This window comes from Eschrichtius robustus, chromosome 10 (genome assembly GCF_028021215.1).
Source record: "Eschrichtius robustus isolate mEscRob2 chromosome 10, mEscRob2.pri, whole genome shotgun sequence".
Taxonomy (NCBI): Eukaryota; Metazoa; Chordata; class Mammalia; order Artiodactyla; family Eschrichtiidae; genus Eschrichtius; species Eschrichtius robustus.
The window spans coordinates 69,947,721-69,970,094 of NC_090833.1; the positions used below are offsets into that span (position 1 = coordinate 69,947,721).

At 37.5% G+C, this 22,374-nt stretch overlaps 1 protein-coding gene across 5 annotated transcripts in view; it reads left to right on the top strand.

The window, feature by feature from the left end:
• The window catches only part of FOCAD (focadhesin), a 311,119-nt gene that overhangs the window by 30,440 nt on the left and 258,305 nt on the right, over positions 1-22,374 (top strand). For 4 of the 5 annotated variants that reach the window (XM_068553655.1, XM_068553654.1, XM_068553656.1 and 1 more), the window contains one exon: positions 2,097-2,251. The exons of the other annotated variant lie outside the window; for it this stretch is intronic. In XM_068553655.1, the coding sequence (XP_068409756.1) occupies positions 2,097-2,251 (155 nt within the window). The remainder of the gene's footprint in view (positions 1-2,096; positions 2,252-22,374) is intronic. 5 annotated transcript variants of the gene reach the window in all.

The window sequence follows — 22,374 nt, forward strand, 5'->3', positions numbered from 1 at the left end:
CATTCATAGAGCAGTTGAATGCTAAGAGCTGAAGCAATGCCAGCTTACTGACATTGCTTTACCACTTGGGTTTTGGTTGACCAGTGTTGTGTATTTTGACATGCTGATTGGAAGCTCTGCTTAAGTAGGTCCTCTAAGGTACACTCTATGGAGAATATAGGTGATGGAAATAAGATTTTTTTTTTTCATAACAGAAATAAATTGATTTCCTTTCTCTCACATTCCTTTTTTTTAGCTGCTCCAAGTTACATCTCTTTACAGCTTCTGCTGACATGTTGAAGTCAATGTAGGGGCATACTTCACTAATTGGCATTTTTCTGGTGTTTGTATGTAGTCATATAAATTAGGTTTTCTGAGAATTCTGATCTTAATCCTGCCGATAATCACATTATGTACTCTGAGAAGATCTAGTGGTTTTACTTAAACTGCCAGGATTTACTGAATGTCAAATCCCTGTAACTAAATGTTTCCTCTTCTAATAAATGAATGCTTACTTCCATGAGGGCACAGTATTACCTGAGGCAACAGTTTTTTTATTCATTTATTTTGTTATTCTGGCTTAGTAGTGGAGTGATGACATTTAGAACGCTTTGGTATTGTCCATGCAGGTGAATAAAATTTCCTTCTGAATAAAAGAAATGGAATATAAATATTTCTTCCCTTCAGTGACTGTTAATTGTATTGTTATGTTAGTGGGATTCTAAGACTGAAGAGGCTCTCGGAGCCAGCTACTGTGGGAAAGTTGGCACAATTTAATGTTGATTTTCATTCTTTTAGTTATTCTATGGGAGCTGGGGAATCTTAATTTTTTTTTCTCCAGATTGTATGTTTCCCTAATAAATTATGTCAGGAGGAAGGAAAAATAGCTTCATTGTGTGTTCTTTAAAAAAAAAAAAAAAAAAAAAGCAAAAAAAAAATCCCCCAAACAATATGTGAAATCTAAATGGACTTAACCCACAATACATTCAAATAGAGGTTTATCATTAGTAGTGAACCTTTTTTTTTGAGGGGAGGATCATGAGTTCCTGAGAAAGTTATGAAAGCTAGAACCTCTGTTTTTATAGGATTTTTCAAAATAAAGAACTTATATTTATCTATGTGTCCTTCCGGTGCTTTCCTGTCAAAGGTGACAGGTTTACAGTGTGAGGGAGAGAAGTCACAGTCTTCCTTGGGCAAATCACTTTTTCTAGGCTTTTGTTTGTAGTCATGGAACCAGCAGCTTGCTCGTAGCCTGTCCTACTTCTGTCTCTTTCCTCTGGGTCCACATTTCAGCTTCAGTCACTTGGGGCAGGGACATTGTGGGGGACAGAGGGGTGGCATGTGGGTGATAGAGGTTGGTGGGAGGAGAACAGGAACATTTTCTGAAAATGTTACTGCCATTTAGGGCTTGAAGCATAGGTATGATCTGGAGTCCAACTTAGACTAACTGATATGCTGGTACTGTTCATGTCTGGTTAAATGGCTTAGTTAGAGCACAGTGCTGGAGCCAAGTCATAGTTTTTTTTTTTGTTTTTTTAAAAATTAATTAATTAATTAATTTTTGGCTGTGTTGGGTCTTTGTTTCTGTGCGAGGGCTTTCTCTAGTTGCAGCAAGTGGGGGCCACTCTTCATCGCGGTGCGCTGGCCTCTAACTATCGCGGCCTCTCTTGTTGCGGAGCACAGGCTCCAGACACGCAGGCTCAGTAGTTGTGGCTCACGGGCCTAGTTGCTCCGCGGCATGTGGGATCTTCCCAGACCAGGGCTCGAACCCGTGTCCCCTGCATTGGCAGGCAGATTCTCAACCACTGCGCCACCAGAGAAGCCCCAAGTCATAGTTTTGATCTCCTAGTACTTGTGTTGCTCGGACTTAGGTCATACTTCTGCAGCCAGCCTCATTTTGCAGCAAAGACACCAGATGAGAGAGAGTTGCTATATCAGAACATATCCATTACCTCTCTTGGAAAACCGACTTTAGTGTATCCTACAAATGGTGTGACATGGTTTTTGTAGAGGACAGTCAGCCTACTGTGAACGAATTACACTTTGATGAATGGCCGGGGGTGTATATGCATTTGCTGCTCATCAGACGTGTGTGTTAATCACTGGTTTGATTTCAGACTCCTGCTTTGAACTTGCTGTGGGAGAAGTGTTGCAGTGATAATGTCGTGGTTCGAACAGCCTGCTGTGAGGGTCTGGTAGCCCTTGTCGCTCAGGATCATGCAGAGTTCAGCTATGTTCTCAATGGGATTCTCAACCTGATTCCATCGACCAGGTGCTCTTTCCTTCATGTTTGATCAGTTAATGATTTAAATTTTTAGAAAAGAATTCATTCATTTGCCATTAAGGGTCACCATTCACCCTACTTGCCAGTTGTTTTTCTTTCCCTAAAAATGTCATGCAGTTGAAATTTCATATGTGGTGAGAACATGCTAATTTAAGCTCTAAAAGTTTGGGGATTTGTGGTCATTTGCTGTACTTAAGTTTGGGGGTTCTGCTTATTTTGTCATTGCTCTTTTTAAGGAATAGCTAAGTAGTTTATAACTCACAGTTTGCAGTACTGATTCCTGACTTATTTTAAGAAAGAAGGTTGCCCATAAGCATCATTCCACAGTGGTAAAGTTTATACACTATTGGCAATACTTGGTCAGCCTTTAGCATCAGTACATGAGTTAGAAAATAACAGCACTAATTTCTTTAAAAGCATTTTGTGGTTTAGATATGTCTTCCCCTGATTATTCCAAGTAAATAATGTTCTTTGAATTTGTTTGGAATGACCATATTTATTCCATTCACAGACTGAGGTTAATGGAATCCCAGGGGATAAAATGGGCATTCTGAGGTGGTCAAACAAGACTGTATTTGAACCATCCCATGGAAATGAGCATCTCTTGTAAAATACTCCCTGAAAAGGAGGTGCCACTCTTTGCTTCAAGAAATGGTCTTGATCTATATGCCCTCAGTTTTGCCTGCTTTAAATAATTTGAGCTTCTGTCCCCTTCTCCCAACTCTTACCCAGCCCCCCCACCTCCTTCTCAATGGGGTTACTTGTTCTCCTGATGTTTTTTACTCACCTTTACGGTGGTATCATCAGAGCTGAATACTTAATCTTTTTTTCTGCCTTCTGTGGAGATGGAGTACAGCTGTAACCATCAATGTGTGGACAGTGCCTTCCTAGGCTTGAGGTCTATTAGGTTAAGTAACCTCTGGCCTTTTAACCTTTCTTCACAAATCTTATTTTGTTCCCTTACATCATCTCTTTGAATCTTTTTGGAGCCTTGATTTTTTTCTTTATATTCTGCTATCTACATTTGTAAGTCCAAGCCCTTTACGTGGTATACGTGCCCTTCCCAAACTAGTTCCCACCTTCTGTTCAACCTGCGTTTTCTGCCATGAACCCTCCTCTAAGCCATACATACCTGTTCCCTGTTCCCGAGCCTGTGCATGCTGTACCTCTGCATGGAATGTTCCTTCCCCTTCTCTTTCTGATATCATCTTCTTCATCCTTCAAGGCTCAGCTCAGATGTCACCTCTCCTGCCTAGACACTTCCCTCTTCTCAGCTGGGCTACTTGCTCTTTCACAATATATTTCTATTTTTAACCTGTATTTTTGTCTCTAGCACACTCTTCAGCAGTTAGTAGATGACCAAATCTTTCTGAATAAGTAAGGTTCGATCATGGCTAAAAACTTAACTCATTTTCTGTCTTTTTCTTTGTGTGTATGCCCACGTGCACATGCACACACGCGCACACACTCAAACAAATGTTTTTAGAAAGATCCTATTGTATATCCATTAAAAAATTAGTTTTGGGCTTCCCTGGTGGCGCAGTGGTTGAGAATCTGCCTGCCAATGCAGGGGACACGGGTTCGAGCCCTGGTCTGGGAGGATCCCACATGCCGCGGAGCGTCTGGGCCCGTGAGCCACAACTACTGAGCCTGTGCGTCTGGAGCCTGTGCTCTGCAACAAGAGAGGCTGCTATAGTGAGAGGCCCGCGCACCGCGATGAAGAGTGGCCCCCGCTCGCCGCAACTGGAGAAAGCCCTCGCACAGAAACAAAGACCCAACACAGCCAAAAATAAATAAATAAAATTAAAAAAAAAAAAAAAAGAAGAAGCTTACACTTAAAAAAAAAAAAATTAGTTTTGAGGCAGCTTTTAAAAGGTTAAGTTTTTGTTTTTTGTGTTTTTAAAAATGTATTTATTTATTTATTTATTGGCTGCGTTGGGTCTTCGTTGCACTGCGCGGGCTTCTCATTGCACCGTGCGGGCTTCTCATTGCGGTGGCTTCTCTTGTTGCAGAGCATGGGCTCTAGGCGCATGGGCTTCAGTAGTTGTGGCACGTGGGCTTCAGTAGTTGTGGCACGTGGGCTCAGTAGCTGTGGCTCACAGGCTCTAGAGCTCAGGCTCAGTAGTTGTGGTGCATGGGCTTACTTGCTCCGTGGCATGTGGGATCTTCCCAGACCAGGGCTTAAACCCGTGTCCCCTGCATTGGCAGGTGGATTCTTAACCACTGCACCACCAGGGAGGTCCTAAAAGGTTAGGTTTTAATGTGTCTCTCTTTTTGTAACTTATTGGTTACCCTTAAACAAGCCACCTAGATTTTGCCTCACCCTTTTTTTTGAAATGCAGGTAGTAGTATTAGTTCCTCCCTAAATATTTTCAAGTGCCTTAAAATTCACAAACAGAACCTTCTTGCATTGTCTAGTTGTACTGTTTATATCTAAAAGTAAGAGTATCAGCAGCTAAAGGGGCCAGGGGCCAGCTAATGTCTCTGACTAAGGGATAATTAGAGCAAGTTAGGTTATACCTTTAATTCCAGAATGTCCTATTAGAAAATTATGCTGGTGTGTGGGATATCCTTCACACATCAGTATAAGTCCATCATCACTATTGTAAACTGAAAAGCATAAGCTTTGCTGATAGTGGATCAGCATGTCATCTGTGTATATGAAAATTTGTCAGTAATATTAGATTTTTTAAAATTAAAAAATACATTTTTGGAATTAGCAACATGTTCACATGGTAAAAAATTCAAAAGGGCGTAGGAGGCAAATTCTCTGTCTTTCCTCTTTATCTGTTTTTCTCCTCAGGTAAAACTCTTAACAGGTCTTGTTATCCTTCTAAAGATGCTGTATGCACATGTAACTGAAAATTTATATGTACATGTTTTTTCTTAAAAAAAAATTAGTAGCCTACTATACATAGTATTCCTTATTTTGCATTTTTCAATGAAAAAAATATATCTTAGACATCATTCCTTGCCATACATAAAGTGCTTTCTATTTTTTCCGGCTGTATAATATTCCATTGTATGAATGTGCCGTAATTTACCAATTCCCTATTGTTTTCAATTATTTGCAATTATAGGCAGTGCTTCAATGAGTAATCTTACACATATAGGTTACCATTAGTTTTCAAGGGTCTTTGGAAATATGGCCAAGATATAGAAGAAAGCCTTGAATTTTATGGTAAGCAAATATAGGAATTTTAGCAATTGAAGGATCCTGAAAAAACTTTTTTTAAAGTTTCTTAGAGTGTTCTTGTTGTCTAAATTGTTAGCCACAGGAGATGTAGACAGAGTAGATTCTGAAGCTAACTAATTTAACTTTTGCATCGATTTGATCGTGAAATGTGTTATATAAGTGCTAGGTTTTCTTTATTGTTGCCAGTAGAGGTAAGGATTATTTCTGAAGAATTTCCTTTGTTTTATTTCAAGTAGCAGAGCTTTGTGGTTTGTAGTGATTACAAAGACTATACTTTGCATTGTTTATGCCTTAACAAAAGCAAAATGAGAATCAACTTTAAGAAATTAAATTAAATTTAATTAAAAACAGGGACCCAAACAGCCCCTTCCTCCGAATGCTCCTCAGGGAATCTTCTGAGACAGAAAACCGTCTTTATCTTTGGGATCTAAAAACAAAAATGACTTTGTCATTTCCCTGTGGTTCTTGGCTGAGACATTTTGGATCTTCAGTTTCCAGTGTTTAAATTTCTCCTTGTCTGTGGCTTTCTCTTCTTAAAATAGAGATTTATGGCAGTCTAGAGGCACCTTGGGAACAGAGCCACACAACGATTGCTCAGCTTTGATGCAGAAGAATGAGTCTAAAACTGTATTTTTTCATTTTGCCTACCTAGTATCCTAACATTCTTCAGAGGGAGAGAGAAAGAGGGAGAGGGAGAGGAAGGGAGGGAGAGAGGGAGACGGAGAGAGAGGGAGGGAGAGAGGAAGAGAGAAAGAGGGAAAGAGGAGAGAGAAGCAGCATCCTTCTGTGGAATAGATATTTAGAAGATGTAGCTTCCAGAGCTTTCTCAGCATTGCAGTAAATATTGAAAGCTACAAGGAAAGATGGAGGAAAAGTCAGTGAGGTTCTCTCTCCTAGCCTTATAACCTGCTCCTTGGCTCTTTGCAGGTCTAGTATGTAAATTCCCTTGGAACATGTATGAAAAGCTGCCTCCTCTTAACCACCCCCCCGCCCCCAAATCCAACCCACAATTTGAGAAACATTGGTCTAGAGCCTGCTACATTGTGTAGTCTAACTTTGAATAAGACTTGACATTGGTAAAGCTCTGGTTGTCTAACTTCAGGGAGTGGCTGGGAAAGTGTCTGGCTCTGTTTGAGAGACTGTTCCCTTCAAAGGAATAGTTTGATGTCCAGAGTGTTCTCGGTTCAAAGCTGAGGCAACATGAAACAATTGTAAACTAGTTTTTATAGCTTCTGTAAACAAAGAAGTGGATTTAAGAGGTTGAAAATGTTCTTTTAATCAGTAAGGAAATTTGAAAAAAAAAAATATTCCCTAGGGAGGGTGAAGGAAAGAAGGGGGCTACAGAGAAAACACAGTAAGGAAATTATTATCACCAGTTAAATGTAAATTTTGAAATTAAATAAAATTAGGGTGAATGATATACATAGTAGCATGTCCTTTTCTTATCCTTTAAGGAACTGCTTGTTTTAAGTGTAGATTGTTTTTGGTTTGGTTTTTACATTGAGTTTATCCTATGATAAAGATTCCCAAAGCAAGGAGTTTCCCCATTTTTCTTTCCTTAGCTCCCCGCCCCCTCCCTTAACTGCACTAGCTTCTAGAAAGCTCATGTAGCCATTGTTATAGTTGCTTAGTAACGGGATTGTGAATAAAAACAGTACTCTCCTGTGGAACCAGGTATTTAGTTTTCGATACTGAGATGTCATGACAGCCTATAATTTCAGTTCAGCTGCTTCCCCGACCCGCCACCCCTTCTTTCAAAAAATGTGTTTGGTAGGACGGTTATGCCCTAGATAAACTAACGCTTCATTTGTGTTCCTTTTGTGCTTTCAAACAGGGAAGGGACCTGCAATTTATGTATTTGGGGGAAAAATACAATGTATTAAGGTGTGAGAGATTAAAGTCTATTTTCTGAGATTCCTAAAGGCTACTTTTTAATAAATCTCAAATAGGATATTAATAAATGCCCTTAATGGGTCCCGGCTAAAGCTGCTGGATCCAGTGAGTCTTTGATCATGGATTGATGAGGGTCCAATTAGATTAAAAATGACTTTGAGAACTATTTGCAGTTAAGATTTAGGGTAATTTCATGAGAAAATTCTTATCTCTCAGGGTCTTTTCTTTTGTCGATGACCCTGTTCCTTGGAACACTTAATTGCTTTGTTATCATGTAGGAAACGGTTAGCAACCAAGGAGACGCTGTATTCATACCTTGTATTATTGAAGCTTTTCTGTACTATTTAGTTTCTTTCTCTTTATTTTATTTGGCAGGAGAAGAACCAAAGAAGGATGCCTTTATGAGGTTTCCCCAAGGTTTGAGGAAGACAGTCTTAGTATGCTTTCATTTGCAGCCAGGGAGTCAGAGAATTGTTCATGAATTTGAGATGGTTTCAGGGTTTATATCTACATTGGTATCATTGCTCATTTAATTTTAACTCTGATCTGACAATGACAGAATTCTTGGACCATGTCTGTTTCCTCATCTTGTCTTTTAAGTATTCTGTAAGGCTTTTAGCTTGTTTTCAGATGTTCTCTTTTCCTTTTTTCGAATCCTTTTTCTTTCTCTAAAATTACAGAATCTCTCTCAACTTGTAGCTCATAACCAGAAAAGTAATTCTAGCCACTTTTCTCATCTAGGACATTCTGCCCTATTTCTTTTTAAGTTAACTGATCTGGTTGAAGGCTTTGTTTGTCACAAAATATTCCATTGTAAGACTCATGTATTTATGCTAAGGTGTTTTTAGGTGATTTAAGAAAAGTGACTACTGAAATACATGTTACTTTTATAATGGAAAAGTGCTTCAGAAGAAATCAGGCTGTTTTCTGGTACTTAGAACTTTCCCAAGCAAAAACTCAATAGCATTATATCTCTTAGATTTTTTTTGAAAGAAACATTATTTTTTTGTCATTTATGGGTCAACCATGGGTTCCACAGAACTGTTTTTTTATTTCCTCCCTTTCTTCCCGGCTCCGTCTCTCTTTTCTCATAGAATTTTATTATAAATTTAGGAAATGACTTGATCATTAATCTAGTGTTTAACATTCTCTTATTTGCTGGTGACTTACTGTACTTAAAGCTGACCACTTACCCTTTCTAGTTAAAAAGAGACTTGGCTACGTTTGTACCATTTGCTCCCATGATACTCAGAATGCCCTCTTTTGGGATGTTTGTATAATTCTCTTCAATGCAAACTTTTGTTATTCTCATCCCTGGTCAAAAAATTAGTATGGGTACTTCCTTGCATCTCATATTTAGAATATTTCGAAACTAAAGAACCAAGCATTAATTGTAGTCTTTTCAAAAGGAGACCGAGTATACATGAGCAGTATTTAATGCTGTAATCAAATACACCCCAAAGGAAACCTGAGATATGGTATTCATATGCACAGTAGTAATTGTGCTGTATTTACCTAGTGAAGAGCAATTTTTCTGGGTGGTTTTAATTAGTATAGTTTGTACAGCTTGACCAAAAATTTTTTTCTTTTCTTTTTCTCTGGAATATTCAGCATCATTATTGACCCACACTCCTTCTTATGATGAGATCTGGGTTTGGCTCTTATGCCAGTGAAAATTGAGCTTCCATTTTTTTTTTAAAATTTTTATTGAAATACAGTTGATTTACAATGTTGTGTTAGTTTCAGGTGTACAGCAAAGTGATTCAGTTATATATATATATATATTCTTTTTTAATATTCTCTTCCATTATAGGTTATTACAAGATGTTGAGTATAGTTGCCTGTGTTATACAGTAGGTCCTTATGGGTTAGCTGTTTTATATATAGTAGTGTGTATATGTTAATCCCAAACTCCTCTATATATGTTAATCCCAAACTCCTCTTTTATCCCTCCCCCCTCCTTTGGTAACCGTAAGTTTGTTTTCTATGTCTGTGAGTCAATTTCTGTTTTGTAAATAAGTTCATTTGTATCTTTTCTTTAGATTCCACATATAAGCAATATCATATGATATTTGTCTTTCTCTGTCTGGATTACTTCACTTAGTATGATAATCTCCAGGTCCATCCATGTTGCTGCAAGTGGCATTATTTCATTCTTTTTTAATGGCTGAGTAACATTCCATTGTATATATGTACGACATCTTCTTTATCCATTCATCTGTCGATGGACACTTAGGTTGCTTCCATGTCTTGGCTATTGTAAATAGTGCTGATATGAACGTTGGTGTGCATATGTCTTTTCGAATTAAGTTTTTCTCCAGATAAATGCCCAGGAGCAGGGTTTCAGGATCATATGGTAGCTCTATTTTTAGTTTTTTAAGGAACCTCCATACTGTTCTCCATAGTGGCTGTATCAATTTACATTCCCACCTTTTTTTTTGCATTGTTTCTTGTCACTGCACTTGTAGCTCAGGCCTGAAGTTTCCTTTGCTCCCTCTTAGAGGGTTCTTAAGTCAGTTCAGTTTGTTTTGGCAGCTACCCAAGGAAGGACTTGTTCCAGCCAATCTTTACTAAAGGACTTTTGGCAGCAGGTTCTTGAGTGTGACAGGACTCTGTGGGCTACGAGTTACAGAAACCCACTTGAACTCGTTTGAGCATTAAAGGGTGATTTTAATTTTTTTGCTGAAGGGGTGTCCCACAGGACTTAAGAACGGGGATGTACCTGGGCCTCAGAAACAAATTGGATACAGGCTGTGTGTCTCTTCTCTCTTGCTGCAAACTGACTTCTCTGCTTCCTAGTCTACAGGGCACCACCTGCTCCTGGGTTAACATCTCTTATCTGTAAGAGACAGCCAGACTGAGGTTTGAATTTCTTGGCCACAATTACAGATTTCCAAGGACCAGCATGTGTGAGATGTTCACTCCTGGACCAGTCAGTTCTGCCAGGGGCTGTGTATTAGTTTTCTAGGGCTGCTGTAACAAATGACTACAAACTTAAAGCAACAGAAGTTTATTATTCCACAATTCTGAAGGCCAGAAGCCCAAAACCAAGGTGTCAGCAGGATTGGTTCCTTCTGGAGGCTGGGAGAGTCAGTTCCATGCCTCTTTGCTAGCTTCTGGTGGCTGCTGGCAACCCTTGACGTTCTTTGGCTTGTGTCTGCGTAATTGCAATCTCCGCCTCTGTCTTTTCATGACCTTCTTCTCTGTGTTTCAAATCTCTTCTCTCCTTTCTCTGATAAGGATACCAGTCATTGGATTGAAGGCCCACCCAGGATGATCTCATCTTAAGAGCCTTAGTTATATCTGTAAGGACCTTATTTCCAAATAAAGTCACATGCACAGGAACCAGGGATTAGGACTTAGATGTACTTTTTTTTGTGGGGGGGGGGCAGACAATTTAACCCTCTACAGGCTGTGTCTTCATTGTGTGAATATTCCTATGCTGGGATCCTTTCTATAGTAACCATATGAATGGACAAGGAGTGGTAATTCTCAAAACAGAGAGGAGACTGGGACATTATTACTGAAGATTGAAATTGGGGTAAAGCCATGACTCTGGAAATAGGTATCTCTCAGCCTCTCAGCTCAGCTCTAGCTTTGAAACATAATTGTACTTAAGTACAGGTGATGATATTCACTCTGTGTTACTCTGACTGGGATCGAGGGAGGAGTGGGCACTTCCCTAGAGGTCCAGTGGTTAAGGTCTGCACTTCCACTGCAGGGGGCACAGGTTTGATCCCTGGTAGGGGAACTAAGATCCCGAATGTCATGCCGCACAGCCAAAAAAAAAAAAAAAAAAAAAAAAAGATTAAAATGGGGTAGAGGGAGGAGAGATTGAGTGGATGGAGAGTCATTGTCAAAGATAACATGATTGTTTTATTGTGACGGCAAGATGCCACCATGTTTTCCATCATCATCATCATCATCATCATCACCATCCTCTGGAATATTTTTTTGAAAGCATATGTTATCTCTCCAAACAGCAATAATGATAGCAGCAACCACTGCCTTGGTTGCCAAGGGAAGGGAGGTGAAGGAAGGAAACTAGCTTGGAGTGTGATACCAAAAAAATAGCCAAGAAAATTTTGGAAAAAAATAGGTGTTACAAAGAGGAACTCTTTGATTTTTAAAAATTTAAAAGAAAATTTCAGAAGTAAGTAGAATAGTGTTATGAGCCCTCATGTTCCTATCACTCAGCCTGACAACCTTTAGCTCACGGCCAGTCCTGCTCCTCCATAATCTCATCCACTTCCATTCTACCATATTCTTTTGGAGAAAATCCCGGACATTGTATAATTTCTTCTGTAGATATTAAGTATATATCTCTTTTTAAAAAACATAACAGTAATATGATTATTACACCTGGATATATGTGTGTGCGTTTGTGTGTGTGTGTAGTTTTTAAATGTCCAGTCAGTATTTAGATTTCTAATTGCTAATAATATTTTTTAAACAATTTGTTTGAATAACCATCCAAATAAGAATTAGTTGTTAATTCTTTAACCTCTCTTTTAGCCTATAGGATCTCCACTTCACATATATCCATATTTCTCTGTCTGCCTCTCTCTTTCTTACAATTTATTGGAGAAACTTGGTTGTTTGCAGTGATTCCCACAGTGTGGATTTTGCTGGCTGCTTCTCCATGGTGTGCTTTAACTTATTTCTCTGCACTTCCTGTAAATTTTGCTCTAGAAATTTGATGAGATTTAAGTTCAGTTTTTGTCGTTGTTGCGGGGGAGTGTCAGGGAGGGAAGACTTCTTCATAGGGGGCAATGTGTTCTTCCATGGGGAGGGACATAATGATGTTAGCAGTTTATGCTTAATGGCTAGATCCATTAATTCATTAGGAGATTCAAAATAGTGACATTTTAATTCTACAATTTTTTTCTTCACTTATTACTTGAAATATTGCTATAAAGAGAACCATCCTCATATCTACTGTTTGGTTACCCAGTAGTACAGTTTGTATAGGAAGGGCAGGATATATACTTGATTTCTTTCTTTATTTACTAAACTTCAAAACAATCAGTTTTTTTTTTTAACGCGTTCTTCAGTATTGAACAATTAGATTTTATTTTATAAAGAATTATAATGAGCTCATGGATTAAACAATTGATGTATTTCCATCCTCTTCCTTCTTTTTAAAAAATCATATTTTGAGACTTTATCTTTTCACTATTTTGAGTTTATTTTAGACCCACTCTTTTAGAAGCAGCTTGAGAGAGAGAGAGAGAGAGAGAGAGAGAGAGAGAGAAGGAGAGAGAGAGAGAGAGAGGGGAAGAAATTTTAGTAGCTTCAAAAGTCCTATTGCTATTTAGTGATGTTCATATATAATAAATGAATTAAGAGGGAAGAAAGTGAAAAAAAAATAGCATCTTCCAAAGGGGTCTTCTCGCAGCTGCTCTGATCTTAAGTCACAGGAACCATCTAATATTCATAAGATTCTCTTAGGTGTTAATTGGTAGTGTGGTGAACTTAGCTGCATGGTGGGCAATCTTCAACATAGTAGTTAAATCTCTTTTTACCATACTGAATATTTCTTTTATTTTACTTATTCTGTAAGGAGTCTTAAGTTGGTTTTAATGTTGTTACTACATGGCTTAAGATGTATTAAAAAAAAAAACACCCAACAGAAAACACCTGCCTCCCTTCCCCCAGCAGGATTATTTCATTGCTTGATAATGTAAAGGGTATTATGTTAACTTTATCTTCCCAGTATTTACAATTCCCTCATTTGCTAAATGTACAATCTCAGAGAGGACTATAAACACAACTAGTAATATCATTCATATTAGCTTATTTAGTAATAAACTAAATAACAAACTTTATAATAATACATATATGATACTGTAATTTCAGTGTGCATATGTAAAATCACATAATTATAGAACTAGAAATTACCTTCAAAGGTCACCTCTGTATCTAAGCAAGACTATACCTTAGCTGTCTTCCATCCATCTACTAATTAAACACTTATTGAATATCTCCTGTATACCTCTACTAGGTGCTGTGAGATCATGGTGAGGAAAGCAGACATAGTCATTGCACTCATGATGCTTTTCGTTTAAAGAGAGAGATTGCCATAATCACATAGTCACACAATTATATATTAAACTACATTCAAACAAGAACACTGTGCTGAGAGTGACTTTAATGTGGGAGTTTGACCTTGTCATGGAGGTCAGGGAAGGCTTCGCTGATGTAGTGACACTTGACATGAGACTGAGGAATGAATAAAACTTTTCTAGGCAAATAGAAGAGGGTAGAATTTTCCAGTCACAGGAAGTAGCATGTTCCAGGTCCCTGTGGTGGGAGAGAAGATGATTAGTTAGGAAGGCCTGAAAAATTTCAAGAGTAAGAGGAGAGTGGTTTGAGATGAAGCTGGGAAGAGAAGCAGGGGCCAGACAATTCAGCCATCAGACATTCATGATGGCTAATGTACAGGATTTGGGTCTTTATCCTGAGTGCAGAGGGAATCTACTGAAGTGTTTTTATATGATGAGTATCAGTGGTTTCAAAAAGACCACTCTGGCTGCAGTGTGAACATAACATTAAAAGTGCTGGGTTTTGGATAGGCAAATAGAGTGGTACAGGGAGATGAGTTTAGGTGACTGTTACTGTAGTTCAGGTGAGGGATGATAGTTGCTTCCTAGAGATGAAGGGAAATAGATGGATTTGTGAGATATTTAGGGAGTGAAGCATTTGAGGTGGATTGAATATGAGAATCACTGAAAGGGATATATCAAAGGTGACTCCTTGATTTCTGGCTTCTCTACCAGGTAGATAGGAAGCATTAGAAGACCAGGTATGTGGGAAGAACATGAGTTTGGTTTTGGACATGTTGAATTTGAGGCACAATTGAGACACTGAAGAGGGACTATCCAGTAGACAGTTGGATATGCCTTTTTTTGGTAATGACATCCCTCGAACATATTATACTATGAACAAGTTAGTCATAATATCTAATCAGAGCTCCTCCGCCTTGATTAAAAGTCTTCACTTTGATTTGTTAAATAACTTTCTGGGTACCTGTGTACCTCAAACACAGCCAGCCTGCTTGTCTAAGGGCTAATTCCAGATCCTGAAAATGTTCTCAGAAGTCTACTTCCTCGAGTTAACATGTTTTTGTGTCTGTGCCAAACTGTGACTGAAGGCAGGTTCTAAATAAAAGACACGGTGGTTATTTCATTATTTACTTAAATTTCTGCTCATACTGTATATCTAGGAGATCAGGTTTAATCTTCTTTTTATGTTCAGTGGTCCTTCCTCACCTTGAGTTTATAAATCTTTTTTCCTCCTTTTTTTCACTAATAAAAAAATAAAAGTAGTGCATACATTTTTGAAAACTCAAACAATGGCACTTGCAGGTAGTGAAAGTAGTAAGTGGTAAAATTTCTCCTTTTTACCATTTTCTCTTTCTTTTCTTCTTTTTAAAAAATTCACTTTCCTGTTGGGCCCTGGTGGAAACTAGGAAGTGACAGGCTGGAAAGGCTCAGGGAGAGTAGAGTGGCTCAGAGATTTCTCCAAATATTGGCCTTGGTTCCCTCTGGAGTATAGGGAAAGCTAGGGTGATCTGAAATCAGATCCAGGCACGTGGAATCAGGGACCAGCTAATTCCAGTGAAATTGGAGCCCCATATCTAGATGTATAACAAAGTATTTATAAGCCTATACATTCCATGTGTTTTAAAATTGGATATATTATTCATATGTATATTGTTCTAAAATTGCTTTTTTTCCACTTAATATGTGTTGGGCATCTTTTCATAGATCTGTTTGCATCTTTATTAAGAGCTGCAGACTATTCTATCATATGATTGTGTCATATTTTAAATATTTCTCTATTGGCAAACGTAGTTTTCTTCTTCCATTTCTTTAAGATAACAAATGCCTTGTAATATCTTCTTTTGGGCATATGTAAGGGTATTTCTATATGATAGGTTCTTACAAATGCAATTTATGGGAAAAAGACTGTTCATTTAAAATTTTTATGGACACTGCTAAATTGCCCTCCATAAAGTCTGAAAGAACGTATGCTCAACCTGAAAATGCTTATTCCCCATTCACTCATTAACACTGGATATTATGAATCTTCCTCTTCTGTGATCTGTGTATCTATATTCTCTGCTCATTTTTCTATCATATGATCTGCCTTATTTTGTTGCTTTTTTGTTTTATGTATGTTAACCCTTTGTCATATGTGTTATAAATATTTCATCTCAGGTTATCTCTCATCTTAATTTTATGTTTTCTTTCCCCTGAAACCCTCCCCACTAACTTTGCTAAAGTGATCTGGAATTTTTATGATAGATTGTCTTTTTTTCCTCTCTTTTTTGTACTTTCCCCCTCCAAAACCTCTCTTAACAATTGCTTTAAACTTTATAGTGACATTTGAAAAATGTTAAAGACTTGATTGTAAATTCTTCTGGTATTCATTCTGAACAAGTTCTTTGTAGGCTATATCTTTCTACCACTTCAGTTCTTTCTTATGCTTTATCTTAAAAAAATAATAGCTTTATTGAGATATAATTCACATATTAAAACTATTCTTTTAAAATGTGCAATTCAGTGGTTTTTGGTATATTTACAAAGTTTTGCAATCATCCTGCATTATCTTTTAACTGGAGAACCTCTTGAAAATTTTTCAGAGTACTATGTCTGAAAAATATTTCTTTTGTCTTCATACATTATTCTTAGTCTTTTTGGGGAGGGGGTTACATTTATTAAGTTATATAAACCTTTCTCTCATAATTCCATATACATTGCTTCATTTAGTGTTGCAGATGAGAATTCTGATGCCAAATTAGAAATGATGTCAGTCTAGTGTTCTTTATTTTATAGATTTTATTTTATAACTTAAAGTTCATAGGATTTTCTCTTTACCTATGGATTTGGGAATGTCAGAAATTTTTTCAGGCATCTTGCCTAGCACTTGGTAGCCCTTTCAGTTTGAAGACTTAGGTCTAGTGAATTTTTCTTCTATCCTTTCTTTGATTTTTGCTTCTCTAAAGGTTATGTTTTCTTCTATTTTATTATTTTGATTTTTAGCACTATTCAAACTCTTGTAACCTCTTTCTGCAATTATACAGATTTCATATAAAAATTTTTAATTTTGTAAGAGCAGATCTCAGATTCAGAGTAACAATGGCTTGAAAACAATAAAAAGAGGGTTTTGTGAAGAAAGATAGAAAATACTAGGATTTAGGCATTTAGGACTTAACTGTAGTTAGTTTTAGGAACATTCTAGGTTTTGGCATTCATGAACTCTGAAACTTCTGTTTGCATAACCTTACAAAGGGAAAAGCATTATAATCTTTATGGTACAGTTACCATATTAGATTATTACAATTTATTGAAAAAATAACCAGGTACTTTACTGACATAGTATTATTTATTCTTTAAAACAACACAGAGGTGGGCTTATTATTATGATTCTCTTGTACAGGTGAGGATGTTGAGGCTTCTGGACATTAAGTGGCTTGCCCAACATTCCCTATCTAATTAGAATTAAAGCAGGGATTTAAATACAAATCTGAAACCATCCCTCTCAGCCCACTTGAAATATTTAAATAATTTAAGAAATTATTCTAAAATAATTGAATTTAAGGCAATATGTTACTATTTGAATGGATCTACATGTGATTTTATTAATGCCATCATCTTTCAAAAATTATAATGTATTCATGTTACACTCTTGCTTAAAATACAGTATGGACTCAATTATCCACACAGTAAAGTCTGGATCCACAAATAAAACAAGATGTAACTTAAAGGTTAAAAAACTGGAGTTAATTTACCAGTCTCAGTGGTTCTGGGAACTCCCTGGAATTAAATGCACATATGATGTATGTGCTTTTCTCTGGGATTCTAGTGCTTTCATAAAGGGGTAGGTGACCCAAATTGGTTAAAAATCATAAGTCTGTTATCTGTCTTCTGTAAAACTCTAGTCATATGACAAATAAATCATTAGATAAGGAAAACCAATATAGTTTTACATGCAAAAAGAGATTATTTAATGAAGCCATATTTCTTGGAAGAAATTCAGTCAAAATTGATCATCTAAAATGAGTACCCTTTAAACTAATCATTAGGTCCAGAGTGGCCTTATGAGGTTACTAGGTGAGGCTTGGACTTTTTCCATCTCCATTTCAATCATACATAAATGGAGTCATTTTAGCTTAAATCAGACTTTAAAGCTGATTACCAGTTGTGTAAACATTGCAGACAAGAAGACAAGGAGACTTCTGAACACATAGTGACCCTCTCACCAAGGTAAACCAGGGCAGACTCCTCTGATAGGTCTCAATCGGATACTGGAATCTGGAACTGCTCACTGATTCAGTGATGATTAGAATTTATCTACTAAATATAGCTACAGACCTCAGATTTCATGGTCTTGTATAAAAATTCATGGTCTTGTATAAAAATCTAGGCACAGACCTGGGTCAGAGCCGTAGGGTTTTGTGTCATCCTGAAGACTAACTTTCAAAAAGCAAGACAGCAGCACTGAGGCCTGTGACTGAGGTCGGACATTCACACCCAGGAATAGGTTCTTGATAAATTGGTGATAGAGCAGTTACAGTTTCCATGCTGAAGGCTCTCCATATCTCTGTAAAGGAAAGTGTGCAGAGTTGTGAAGAGCTGGGGCATATACTGGAAGGTAGCATTCCTTAAAGTCTGGGATCCTTAGCTACAGAATGGTTCTCATTCTGTAAAAGTGAATGGTGTGAAGAATTGCAACGAAGGAATTTATTCTAAAAGTTTGGGTGCTGAGGTATCTTCTTCCTAAGCTTTAGAGGAGGAGGATTCTAGAAGCTCAGGGTGTCAACAGGGAAGGTTCTCAGAAGAATCTGAGCAGTCTCAAAGGAAGAAAATAAGACAGTACCTTGGTTCCCAAGGAGATATCATGCCATCAGACCTTCCTAAGACAACTGCACGTCATTCCAATTTTTAAAAAAATTTACCTTTTAATTTCTTTTGAGTCACAGTGGAATTAACTAGCCATATTTCTGATGAAGGCAAAGTGGAATTGACACAATACCAATGTAGAGTATGTGAGAAAAGCTGAACCTCAGTTTGACGTCCAGCAGAGAACACACACAGGAAAGAGAATCTTAGGGAACAGGCTTCATGCAGTGTTGAGGCCTCTGTCTTCACCAGAGGATCCACACAGGAGAGAAACCATACACATGTGATATCCATCACAAAACACTCATTCATGAATCTGCACTGCATGGTCATAAGAGGATCCATGTGAAAAAGAAAACATACTGTTGTATAGATTGTGGGAAATGCTTCAACTGCAAGAGAAACCTCACTGCTCACCAAAGAATCCACTTAGGAAACAAACCATGTGAGTGTCTCCAGCAGTGCTGTGAAATAGAAATATATTGTACTATGAGCCACATTTATAATTCAAAATTTTCTAGTAGCTATATTAAAAAGTAAAAAGAAATGGTTGATATTAACTTTAATAATATATTTTATGTAACCCCACATTTCAAAAATATTATTTCAATATGTAATCAGTATAAAAAATTACACGATATTTTACAGTCTTTTTTGTGTTCTAAGTCTTTTAAATACAGCGTGTATTTTACACAACAGCACATCCCAATGTGGATTAGCCAAATTACAAGTGCTCAGTAGCCACATGTGGCCATTGGCTACTGTATGGGACAGTGCGACCAAACCTTTTATAAGTTGTAAAATTTTAAATGCCATAGAAGAGTACACTAAATAACATCTCACGTAATTGCCCCAAAAGATATCAATTAATTAAGTCCAGATCTTGTCTTGGCTAGAGATAAAGTTAAAAGTGATTTCCTTTTTGTTTTTATTTTGAATTTTATTTTATTTTTTTAAACAGCAGGTTCTTATTAGTTATCCATTTTATACACATCAGTGTATACATGTCAATCCCAATCTCCCAATTCATCACCCCCCACCCCACCACCACTTTCCCCCCTTGGTGTCCATACGTTTGTGTTCTGCTTCTGTGTCTCAATTTCTGCCCTGCAAACCGGTTCATCTGTACCATTTTTCTAGGTTCCACATATATGCATTAATATACAATATTTGTTTTTCTCTTTCTGACTTACTTCACTCTGTATGACAGTCTCTAGATCCATCCATGTCTCTACAAATGACTCAATTTCATTCCTTCTTATGGCTGAGTAATATTCCATTGTATATTTATGTACCACATCTTCTTTATCCATTTGTCTGTCGATGGGCATTTAGGTTGCTTCCATGACCTGGCTATTGTAAATAGTGCTGCAGTGAACATGGTGGTACATGACTCTTTTTGAATTATGGTTTTCTCAGGGTATATGCCCAGTAGTGGGACTGATGGGTCATATGGTAGTCCTATTTTTAGTTTTTTAAGGAACCTCCATACTGTTCTCATAGTGGCTGTATCAATTTACATTCCCACCAACAGTGCAAGAGGGTTCCCTTTTCTCCACACCCTCTCCAGCATTTGTTGTTTGTAGATTTTCCAATCATGCCCATTCTAACTGGTGTGAGGTGATACCTCGTTGTAGTTTTGATTTGCATTTCTCTGATAATTAGTGGTGTTGAGCAGCTTTTCATGTGCTTCTTGGCCATCTGTATGTCTTCTTTGGAGAAATGTCTATTTAGGTCTTCTGCCCATTTTTGGATTGGGTTGTTTGTTTTTTTAACATTGACCTGCATGAGCTGTTTATATATTTTGGAGATTAATCCTTTGTCCGTTGATTCATTTGCAAATATTTTCTCCCATTCTGAGGGTTGTCCTTTCGTCTTGTTTGTAGTTTCCTTTGCTTTGCAAAAGCTTTTAAGTTTCATTAGGTTCCATTTGTTTATTTTTGTTTTTATTTCCATTGTTCTAGGAGGTGGGTCAAAAAAGATCTTGCTGTGATTTATGTCAAGGAGTGTTCTTCCTATGTTTTCCTCTAAGAGTTTTAGAGTGTCCCGTCTTACATTTAGGTCTCTAATCCATTTTGAGTTTATTTTTGTGTATGGTGTTAGGGAGTGTTCTAATTTCATTCTTTTACATGTAGCTGTCCAGTTTTCCCAGCACCACTTATTGAAGAGACTGTCTTTTCTCCATTGTATATCCTTGCCTCCTTTGTCATAGATTAGTTGACCATAGGTGCGTGGGTTTATCTCTGGGCTTTCTATCCTGTTCCATTGATCTATATTTCTGTTTTTGTGCAAGTACCATATTGTCTTGATGACTGTAGCTTTGTAGTATAGTCTGAAGTCAGGGAGTCTGATTCTTCCAGCTCCGTTTTTTTCCCTCAAGACCGCTTTGGCTATTCGGGGTCTTTTGTGTCTCCATACAAATTTTAAGATGATTTGTTCTAGTTCTGTAAAAAATGCCATTGGTAATTTAATAGGGATTGCATTGAATCTGTAGATTGCTTTGGGTAGGGTAGTATAGTCATTTTCACAATATTGATTCTTCCAATCCAAGAACATGGTATATCTCTCCATCTGTTTGTATCATATTTAATTTCTTTCAACCGTGTCTTATAGTTTTCTGCATACAGGTCTTCTGTCTCCCTAGGTAAGATTATTCCTAGGTATTGTATTCTTTTTGTTGCAACGGTAAATGGGAGTGTTTCCTTAATTTCTCTTTCAGATTTTTCATCATTAGTATATAAGAATGCAAGATATTTCTGTGCATTAATTTTGTATCCTGCAACGTTACCAACTTCATTGATTAGCTCTAGTAGTTTTCTGGTGGCATCTTTAGGATTCTCTATGTATAGTATCATGTCATCTGCAAACAGTGACAGTTTTACTTCTTCTTTTCCAATTTGTATTCCTTTAATTTATTTTTCTTTTCTGATTGCCGTGGCTAAGACTTCCAAAACTATGTTGAATAATACTGGTGAGAGTGGACATCCTTGTCTTGTTCCTGATCTTAGAGGAAATGCTTTCAGTTTTTCCCCATTGAGAATGATGTTTGCTGTGGGTTTGTCATATATGGCCTTTATTATGTTGAGGTAGGTTCCCTCTGTGCCCACTTTCTGGAGGGTTTTTATCATAAATGGGTGTTGAATTTTGTCAAAAGCTTTTTCTGCATCTATTGAGATGATCATATGGTTTTTATTCTTCAATTTGTTAATATGGTGTATCACATTGATTGATTTGCATATATTGAAGAATCCTTGCATCCCTGGGATAAATCCCACTTGATCATTGTGTATGATCCTTTTAATGTGTTGTTGGATTCTGTTTACTAGTATTTTGTTGAGGATTTTTTTTTAAAATTTATTTATTTTATTTATTTATGGCTGTGTTGGGTCTTCGTTTCTGTGCGAGGGCTTTCTTCTAGTTGTGGCAAGCAGGGGCCACTCTTCATCGCAGTGCGCGGGCCTCTCACTATCGCGGCCTCTCTTGTCGCGGAGCACAGGCTCCAGACGCGCAGGCTCAGTAATTGTGGCTCACGGGCCCAGTTGCTCCATGGCCATGTGGGATCTTCCCAGACCAGGGCTCGAATCCGTGTCCCCTGCATTGACAGGCAGATTCTCAACCACTGCAACACCAGGGAAGCCCTTGTTGAGGATTTTTGCATCTATGTTCATCAGTGATATTGGTCTGTAATTTTATTTTTTTGTAGTATCTTTGTCTGGTTTTGGTATCAGGGTGATGGTGGCCTCATAGAATGAGTTTGGGAGTGTTCCTTCCTCTGCAATTTTTTGGAAGAGTTTGAGAAGGATGGGTGTTAGCTCTTCTCTAAATGTTTGATAGAATTCACCTGTGAAGCCATCTGGTCCTGGACTTTTGTTTCTTGGAAGATTTTTAATCACAGTTTCAAATTCATTCCTTGTGATTGGTCTGTTCATAGTTTCTATTTCTTCCTGGTTCAGTCTTGGAAGGTTATACCTTTCTAAGAATTTGTCCATTTCTTCCAGATTGTCCATTTTATTGGCATAGAGTTGCTTGTAGTAGTCTCTTAGGATGCTTTGTATTTCTGCGGTGTCTGTTGTAACTTCTCCTTTTTCATTTCTAATTTTATTGATTTGAGTCCT